At 41.4% G+C, this 10,114-nt stretch overlaps 1 protein-coding gene across 1 annotated transcript in view; it reads right to left on the reverse strand.

Moving 5' to 3' along the window:
• Positions 1-2,248: 2,248 nt before the first annotated feature.
• The window catches only part of LOC125486844 (hypoxia-inducible factor 1-alpha inhibitor-like), a 43,883-nt gene continuing 36,017 nt past the window's right edge, over positions 2,249-10,114 (reverse strand). Inside the window, exon 2 of the mRNA XM_048616175.1 lies at positions 2,249-2,497. Within this exon, the coding sequence (XP_048472132.1) occupies positions 2,249-2,497 (249 nt within the window). The remainder of the gene's footprint in view (positions 2,498-10,114) is intronic.

Consider the following 10,114-nt stretch of genomic DNA (forward strand, 5'->3'; position numbering starts at 1 on the left):
GTGAACATAGCAAGTATGGTTAGCAAGTTTGCAGATAACACCAACATTGGAGGTGTAGTGGACAGCAAAAAACCTCAGAGTACAATGGGATCTTAATCACTGGGCTGAGGAGTGGCAGATATAGTTTAATTTAGATAAATATGAGATGCTGCATTTTGGAAAGGCAAATCAGGACAGGACTTATACATTTAATGGTAAGGTCCTCGGGACTGTCGCTGAACAAAGAGACCTTGGAGTGCAGGTTCATAGTTCCTTGAAAGTGGAGTCGCAGGTAGACAGGATAGTGAAGGCAGCGCTTGATATGTTTGCCTTTATTGGTCAGTGCATCGAGTATAGGAGTTGGGAGGTCAGGTTGCGGCTGTACAGGACATTGGTTCGATCACTTTTGGAATACTGCATGCAATTCTGGTCTCCCCGCTATAGGTAGGATGTTGTGAAACTTGAAAGCGTTCCGAAAAGATTTACAAGGATGTTGCCAGGGTTGAAGGGTTTGAGCTATAGGGAGAGGCTTAATAGGCTGGGGCTATTTTCCCTGGAACGTTGGAGGCTGAGGGGTGACCTAATAGATGTTTATAAAATCATGATGGGCATGGATAGCATAAATAGACAAGGTCTTTTCCCCTGGGAGTCCAAAACTAGAGGGCATATGTTTAAGGTGAGAGGGGAAAGATTTAGAAAGGACCTAAGGGGCAACATTTTAAAACAAAGGGTGGTATATGTATGGAATGAGCTGCCAGAGGAAGTGGTGGAGGCTGGTACAATTACAACATTTAAATGGCACCTGGATGGATAAATGAATAGGAAGGGTTTAGAGGGATATGGGCCAAATGCTGGTAAATGGGACTAGATTTATTTAGGATATCTGGTTGGCATGGACGAGTTGCACCAAAGGGTCTGCTTCTGTGCTGTACATCTCTATGACTCTATGATTTGTGAAGTTAGGGGATAAACTTTTGTTAAAAATGAACACAAGGTATAACAAGGGTCTATTCATCTTTCAAGGAGACTTTAAACCAAAGCCATGTCTTCTTTCTCAAGTGGATGTTAAAGATTGTATGATGTTCTTCAAAAAAGAGCAGAACAGTGAACCTCCATGGGCTCTATGTACACTTATCCCACATCACAGATTATCCGTTCATTATCACACTCGCCCTTTTACCATATCCCTTCTCACCATCCAGGGTCTCAAAGAATCCTCCATGGTGAAACAGTTATTTTCCTGTACACCTTTCAATTCAGTATACTGTTTTTGTTATTTACCACGTGGTCTTCTCTACATTGTGGAAATCTTAAAAGTAAGCTGGGTGACTGCTTTTGCAGTAAATAGCCTTTCGATCCAGAAGCATGATCCTACATTTTCAATTGTGTCTGATTTAAATTCTCCACTGTGTTCCGAGTCTTCCCTTTCTGTACTTGATGGCCTGCAGTGTGCTAATGAAGATCTAACCAAGCTTGAGGAATAGCATACCATCTTTTAGCTGGGCACTTTAAATCATTCTGGATTCAACAATTCAGTTCAACAATTGCAGATCTTAAGATATGCTCACATTTTGTTTCCTTTCTCTTTGCTAGTTTAGTTTTTTTTTCCTCTTCTTCCCTTTTATTTGCTTTCCAATGATTCTGTAAATCAGAACTCCTTGAGGTACATCATTTTATTTCCTTACTTAGAGTCATAGAGGTCTACAGCATGGAAGCAAGCCCTTCAGCCCAACTTGCCCACGTCACCCAGTTTTCACAAATAAACTAGTCCCATTTGCCTGCATTTGATCCATATCCCTTCATACTATCCCTTGCTCCATTACTACATTCTGTGACGTCAATCCATGAACCCTTTTGTCATTTACTCTCTCCTGTCTTCCACCCTATTCTTTTTTCCACCTTCTCTCCTTTCAGTTTCTTAAAACTTATTACATTTGTGACTTCTCCCAGTTCTGATGAATATTAATTGAGCTGATATATTAACTGTTTTGCTATCTCCATATATACTACCAGTTCGCATTTTTTATTTTTATTGCTGCCAATAGGACCTTACTGTGTGCAAAATGGTTGCCACTTCTCCTTCATTATAACATTACATTTCTACTTTTAATGTGCTTTTGGACCTCCTAAGGTTGTGAAAGGCACTATATCAATGTAAGATTTATATTTCTATTGCCTAGGATCAGAGAGTTTTACATGTAAAATTAAACTGTATCTTACAAGCATTGCATTGAAATAATTGCACAATACAAGATTCATGGTTCATGCTTTACCTGTTGTCACTTTGATCGATTTTACGAAGTTTTTCCACAAATTCACTAAATTTCATCTCTTCCCTCCTAGACTTTGGCTTGAAATTCTTGAAGTTAACCATTTTCTTTTCATCGTAATATAAGAACTTGTGCGTTTTGGCAACATAAACAGAAAAGTCCCCATCTCCAATATTCTCCTGCAAGTATTCCAGGTCCCACTTCAGTGCTGGGTACACCAGGTTGGTATCTGTCAACACCACCGGCTCCTAGAATGGAAAAAGACCGTCAGCTTAAATATAGATTTCACTGAAGCATATGTGCATATTATACCTTTATTAAACTCTTTACCCAATTCAGCACCATCTCTGCAAAACAGGTTTCCTAAAGAAAAATTTATTGTAACTCGAAGATGTACCAGGATGCTTTATAACGCAAGGTGTTGTTTGTTACAACATGCAACAATGTATTTTCTGAAACACATTACCTTATAATACAGAAATAGCAAGAACTGCAGATGCTGGAGTCAGAGATAACAAAGTATGGACCTGGAGGAACAGGAAAGCTGATGTTTCGGGTCAGGGCGCTTCTTCAGAAATGGGGAGGAGGAACGGGAACTCAGAAATAAATAGAGAGAGGAGGGGGAAGGTAGGTGGGATGGTGATAGGTGAGAGCAGGTAGGTAGTGGTCGGGATTGGTCAGTGAGGTGGGAGGGACAGATAGGTGGAAGAGAAGATGGACAGTTTGTGTCAGGTCAAGGTGGCGGGGATGAGAGGGAAGGTTAGTCAAGGGATGAGGCCTGTGGTGGAACTGGTAAAATCCATGTTTAGGCGTTTCGGCTGTAGGTTCCCGAGGCGGAATATGAGGTGCTGCTCTTTTCTCCCACCTATCCACCACTTCTGAAGAAGGGTCCTGACCTGAAATGTCAGCTTTCCTGTTCCTCTGATGCTGCCTGGCCTGCTGTGTTCCTGCTGCTCCACACTTTATTATCTCTGACTCCAGCATCTGCAGTTCTTGCTATCTCAGTGATTTATACCCTCACTGTGAAGCCTTTGCCAAGCCTGTTGGAGATGTTTGAAATGGTTTGCACCTTTGCAGGTGTGTCTTCTGGAGTTTGGGTGGTTATGGGCTACAGATTTAAGAGCTTAAGATTTAGATTTTACTGCCATGTGCACTCAAGTGCAGAAGTACAGGTGTAGAGTGAAAGGTGTATATAGTCCCCACACATGGTGCCATGTTAGGTACAAAGGTACCTACGTACAAAAAAAACAAAGTTACACAGCAGTAAGAGAAACAGAGATGAGAAGTCACGCATTACTGTCATAGAATAAATAGAAAAATAAAGAAATACGGTTACAGTTAACATTAAAATCTTTCTTAATTTAAACTAGAAAAATAAAGGAATTATGTTGAAAGTTAAATTAAACATTAAGTTAAAAGATTTCCAGCGTGGATGGGACATATTGCACTTTTTCAGGAAAGCTTTAAGAACATCTTCGAAGTGTTTTACCCACCCTTCCAGTAACTGCTTGCCATGATGAAGCTCAGAGTAGACAGCTAGTTTTGCAAGTCTTACGACAGATATATGAGGTATATGGAAGATGCGGTTTGCCCAGCACAGGTGATTGACCATAAACCAGTGCTTTGACACTGGGATGTTGGCCTGATATTCTATCGCTGCTGCCCTGTAAACTATAAGTTTGATATTGGATGAGAGGTTTTTGGCATCACTCTGTTCCTCAGGCAGCTAAATGCTCCGTCTGCACACTCAAGGCAATGTTGAATTTCATTACTGATGTTTGCACTCACTGAGAGGAAGCCCTAAGGTATGGAAACTGATCCACATTATGCAGAGTGCTGTCATGTGTGGTGACAGCAGGCTGGTAGGAGAAACAAAATCAGGAAGTGCTAGATAAACTCAGCAGTCTTTTCCAAAGAGGAGTCATATTGGACTCGAAACACTAAGTTTGTTTAAAGTTTTTGAGAAGATTTGTAGCTTGGGTTGTAGACGAGGTTGTAGACTTTCTCGCCGAGGCGGTAGGTTTGGTTGCAGATGTTTCGTCACTCTGCTGGATAACGTCGTCAGTGCACCTCCGGTGAAGCATCGGTGTTCTGTCCTGCTTATTATCATATGCCTCGTTTTGCTGGGTGATTGGTATTACTTCTGGGTTTGTTTCTCAGTGGTTTATACACTGGGTCTAATTCAATGTGTTTGTTGATGGAGTTCCGGTTGGAAAACCAGGCTTCCAGGAATTCCTGGCATGTCTTTGTTTGGCTTGTGCTATTATGGATGTGTTGTCCCAGTTGAATTCATGTCCTTCGTTGTCCGTGTGTAGTGAGACAAGTGAGAATTCATCGTATCTCTTGGTGGCTAGTTGTTGTTCATGTATCCATATTGTCAATTTTCTTTTGGTTTGGCCTATGGAGTGTTTCTCACAGTCCTTGCATGGTATTTTGTATATTACCGGAACTCCATCAACAGATTGAATTAGACCATATGTGCAAACTAATGAGAAATAAAACCAGAAGTAATACCAACCACCCCAGCAAACCGAGGCATATAAATAACAAGCAGGACAGAACACCAACGCTTCACCGGAGGTGCACTGACAATGTTACCTAGCAGGGTGATGAAACATTTGCAACCAAACCTATCGGTTCGGCAAACATGTCTACAACCTCATTAAGTTTGTTTCTGTCTCTGCGGATGCTGCCATACCCGAGTTGCTCCAGCACTTTCTGTTTTTACCCCAGATCTCTTGCTTCCACGGTATTTCGTTAGCAGACAGAAGATCTTTGTCTTCAGGATATTTTGCTTAAGGGTCATTTTCTCAGATGCCTCTGGACATGGGGTGGAGTGTTACATCATGGAAAGCGATGAAGAACGTTGATGTGATGACACAGCCTTGCATGGCCTCCATGAAGTTACAGAGTCATAGAGTCATACAGCACGGAAACCCTTTGGTCCAATTCATCAACGCTGAATAATTATCCCAAACCAAACTAGTCCCATTTGCCTGCGTTTAGCGCATAACCCTCTAAATCTTTTCTATTCACGTACCTGTCCAATTTCTTTTAAATGTCGTAACTGTACTTGCATCTACCACTTCCTCTGACAGTTCACTCCACATATGAACCATCCTCTGTGTGAAAAGTTGCCCCTCAGATCCCTTTTAAATCTTTCTCCTCTCACCTTAAAATTATGCCCTCTAGTTCTGAACTCACCCATCCAGGGAAAAGACCTTTGCTGTTTACTTTAGCTATACCCCTCATGATTTTATAAACTTGTATTAGGTCACCCCTCAACCTCCTATGTTCTAAGTCCCAGCTTATCCGGTCTCTCCTATTGCCAATGCTTCCAAACATGGAGGCAGTGCCCACTGTCTTCTGGTTAAGAGTATGAGCTGCGGCAGTTGATCACAACAAGATAATCGACTGTGCAGAGCATCACAACTAAACTCAATCCACAGCTCCAAGTGTATATTTGCGAAGTTACAGACTGCGTGGTTGTGGTTGGAGCAGAAAGCTACAATTTAAATGGACAATTAAAGGGAGAAATCGGAACAGGCGACAAAAATTCTGAATGCTTTATACAAAGTTCAAATGGCATTCCAATCATTGTTAGCCTTCGTTAATGCTGAAATAATAGCGGATTAAGCAGTGACATGTTTTCACTCAAAGTATGTGACCAGTTGTTTCTCTCTAATGAAGGGAAGTGCCCATAGTCCTTTATGGACTGTGGCAAATTACCTTGCCTCATTAATAGTAACGTAAAGCTGAACTTCTGAAGATAACATTGTTTCTCTCCACAGAATACTGCTAACCTACAGAGTATTGTCAGTATTTTTGCAGATTTCCAGCATCTGCAATATTTTGCTTTTGTAACCCAAATCAACAATTTGCCTTCTAAATATTCTTCCCACAAAGCCTGCTCACCTTTATGGCTCCAGGTCCTTCTTTTTGCCCTGACCTTTAATGGTCACCACTAGAAATCATATGTATGCCCAGAAACACACAAACCAAAATACGGAGCATGACATTGTTGAAGGACATATAGGAGAAATCAACTTAATCTCCCAACTTCTGTCAATCACACAGCCACATGTGAAATTTGTGATTTCTCTTCCAATATAAATACATTTAATTTTGAAAATGGCAAGGTCCAGGGACCTGCTTTAGTTTTCTTCTAGAAAAGGTGTCCATGTTTATATGTTTAAAAAACAATCATTGGATCTGGGCTTGGTGAAAAGCTGTGGCCATGGTTTTCAAATGTGCATTCTATTTTACCTGTCACACTGTGTATTTAAACACTCAGTTATCATTTTATTTGTTGAATGATAGCTATCAATTGATTTTATTTCAGTAGAAATAAAGAATGCAGCATAAAACATCCTCTTCTCTTCTCTGAATGCTTGAAGCTGTTAGTCTAGAGTTGTCAACTGCAGCCCCGTGTACTCCAGGAGGTATCACCATTCAAACTCCTGCCTCTAAATCTCCAGCCCCAAAACTGGTCAATTAACATATCCAGTCAGCATCAGAGGAGCAGGAGAGCTGACGTTTCAGGTCGGGACCCTTCTTCTTCCCAACCCAAAATGTCAGTTTTCCTGCTCCTTTGATGCTGCCTGGCCTGCTGTGTTCCTCCAGCTCCACACTGTGGTATCTCTGACTCCAGCATCGGCAGTTCTTACTATCTCTGAATTAACATGTCCAGCATTGTGTTGCTCTGCCTTCCCAAACTGATCAGAAAATTAATAGTAACAAAGTATTGGAAGATGCCAGAAATGCAGAAGTTTCTTTTTGGAGGGACTACTCTTTCATTTTCAGGGGCTTCTTTTTCATTCTCACTAACGCATTTATGAAGTGAAGCAGTCACATCCTAACACTATCTTCTGTACTTGTGTTGACTTGAGGTATTTGGAATTAGAAGAATTCATCAATATCCTCAACAATCATCACCCTTCCATTAAATTTAAAACCATAATGCACAAGGAGAGCATTCATTCACTAGAGATACCACAGCATTTAAATTGAAGGCCAACGAAGACAACACAGCTGGCAACAAAAAATATTTTTCAAAATAACTGGCACACTTCTACACACAAAAAGCCATCACTCTAAATACGCCTTCCACAGACTAGTGAGCTAATGACTTTCCATCACGTGTACACAAACTGGAAGATTTTAACCAGGCAATTACTACTCCTTCTACCGCATCTCAGATCTCAATATCAGATTTAAAATGAACAATTACCACTGTGTTCATGAGAATAGCATTCATGGCATTTTCTCCAGATAGTAATTCCTGAATATATGCAACCAGAAACTACAGATTTATTTGCTAGTAATTCATATTGCAATCTCAAGTTTTCCTGGCTCTGGGTTAGCTGAATATTCCTTCTGTTGACTAATTTAATTTTTTCTCTTCTTTGCAGCCTCCCTTTCTGATCCTCCTTCAGTCTTCCAATACCCCCAACAGAATTCATCCCACTGAGGCCTTCCCCTATCTACCAAACTCTTGTAGCCTCCTTCATCACAAAGTTCTTGCAGTCTCCGTCTCTCACCAGACCTCTTTTGCAACCATCTTCTCCCCTCAACCACATTGCAGCTTCCTTCTCCCCTCTCACCAACCTCCCTTGCAGGTTTCTTCTCTTCAACTGAACCTGGCAAAAGCCACTCAGTGATGCAGTTCCGTGTTGGCTGCACTTTCTCCTTTATCAGAGGGGCTGTGCCTACAGGAGGGAGTGCAGCCAACACTGGACTGCATCACCGAGAATGTATCTGGCTGTCTGAGCCAATGGTCCCAGTGGCTTGGGCTCTGGGTCCAGCACAGTTGGTTCTTGTGCACTGAAACATTGTCCCTGGGTGGAACAACTTCTGCGTACTTATTTGCGAGTACATGGAGACGATTGAGAGAGGGTCAATGGTATCTGAGCTTGCTTGAAGTTACAGGCCTTGGTGATAATTAGTCTATGTATGTCCCTCTCCTGGTCTCTGATCCAATGATGAGGCAAAGTTCCTTAAACCTCCCTTAAGGTTAAGGCCAAGAACAGCAATTTAAGTGTGACAGCAAAGTAGTGAATTAAAATGTCAAGCAAATAAGGAACCCGGATCATTTTGCAGACTAAAATGCATTCCACAAAGCAGTTACCCAGTCTCTGGATGATCTTCCGAATGAAGAGGAGACCACAGTATGAACAGTGAATACTGTATCAGTTAGCACAGCTGGACTGCAATGCAGAATGATGCTAAAACTTTGTGTTCATTTCCTGGAGTGGCTGAAGTTATCATGAAGGTCCCACCTTCTCAACCTCACCCCTTTCCTGAGGTATGGTGACCCTCGGGTTAAACTCACCACATCATCTCTCTAATGAGAGAGCAGTCCTATGGTATTCTGTGATTATGGTGACTTTTCTTTTAAATATTAAATTTATTCTTCCTCTTCCCTGGCTCTTTCAATAGTCATCATCTTTCTGCTTAAGTGCTTAAGAGTGAATTGGACTGGAAACATCAACTGTTTCTCCCTCCACAGATGACGCCAAACCTCCAGCTCCTTCTATCTTTATTTCATATTAAGAACTGAATAAGATTTTCTTTCTTCAATCGGATGATCCTTGTCTGCTGAACACTTCCTCCTCAGTTCTATATTTTCATAATAGAAAGCAAGTAATAGTAATTTTAAAAAAGCACACATCACGATTGCCTCAATGATCCTTATCTATCTTAGCATTGCCTGGAGATAATTTATAATTCCCAAAGATACCAGGTATGTGCTGGGGAGTTGAAAATGGTACTTGTTATACGCACAGATTTTGTTTTATTCATTCATGGGATGAGGGCATCACTGGCTAGGAGTTTGGAGTCACACATAAGCCAGACCAGGTAAGGATGGTAGCAGTTTCCTTCCCTAAAGGACATTAGTGAACCAGACGGGTTTTTCTGACAATTGGCAATAGTTTCAGGGTCATCATTAGAATCTTCATTCCAGGTTTTTGTGGAATCCACATTTCACATCTGCCACAGGGGGATTCGAACCTGGGTCCCCAGACAATACCTGAGCCTCTAGGCTAACAGTCAAGCAATAATATTACTAGGCTATCGCCTCCCCTTTGCCACAGTTTCAGTTATGAAGTGAGATTGGATAGACTAGCATTGTTTTCCTTGGAGCAGAGGAGACTGGGCAGGAGAGAGGAGCATGAAGAGATGTACAAAATTATGAGGGTCATAAACAGGAAGAAACATTTCCTCTTGGTGGAGGGATCATTGACCATAGAGTTAAAGTAAGTGGCAGGAGGTTTAGTGGGGATGTGAGCGAAATATTTTTCACCCAGAGAGTGTTGAGAATCTGCAACTCACTGTAGGTGGTAGAGGCAGAAATCCTCATATCATTTAACAAGTGTTTAGATGTACACTTGCAATGCCAAGGCATACAAGGCTATGGACGAAATGCTGTAAAATGGGATTTGAATAGTTGGGTGGTTGTTTTTGACCACTGCAGACTCAATGGGCCAAAAAGCCTTTTTATGTGTTGTAGACCATTACAAATCTCCTCAGCCTTCTCCCTCTCCAAGAAAAACAGTCCCAACTTATCCAATCTATTCTTCTAACTGAAGTTTTTCATTCCTGGAACCATTCTTGTAAACCTCCTCTGCACTATCTCCAATGTGCTCATACCCTTCTTATAATGAACTGTACAGATTACTACAGCTGAAGTCCTACACAAGTTCAGTATAACCTACCTACTCTTGTATTATTTGCCTGTTAATGAAGCTGAGAATGCTCAATGCTTTATTAACTGCTCTCCCTACCTGTCCTGCTATCTATAATGATTTATGCACATACACAGAGACAACAAGGTGCAGGGCTGGATGAACACAGCAGGCCAAGCA

Source organism: Rhincodon typus, chromosome 34 (assembly GCF_021869965.1).
Source record: "Rhincodon typus isolate 14 chromosome 34, sRhiTyp1.1, whole genome shotgun sequence".
Taxonomy (NCBI): Eukaryota; Metazoa; Chordata; class Chondrichthyes; order Orectolobiformes; family Rhincodontidae; genus Rhincodon; species Rhincodon typus.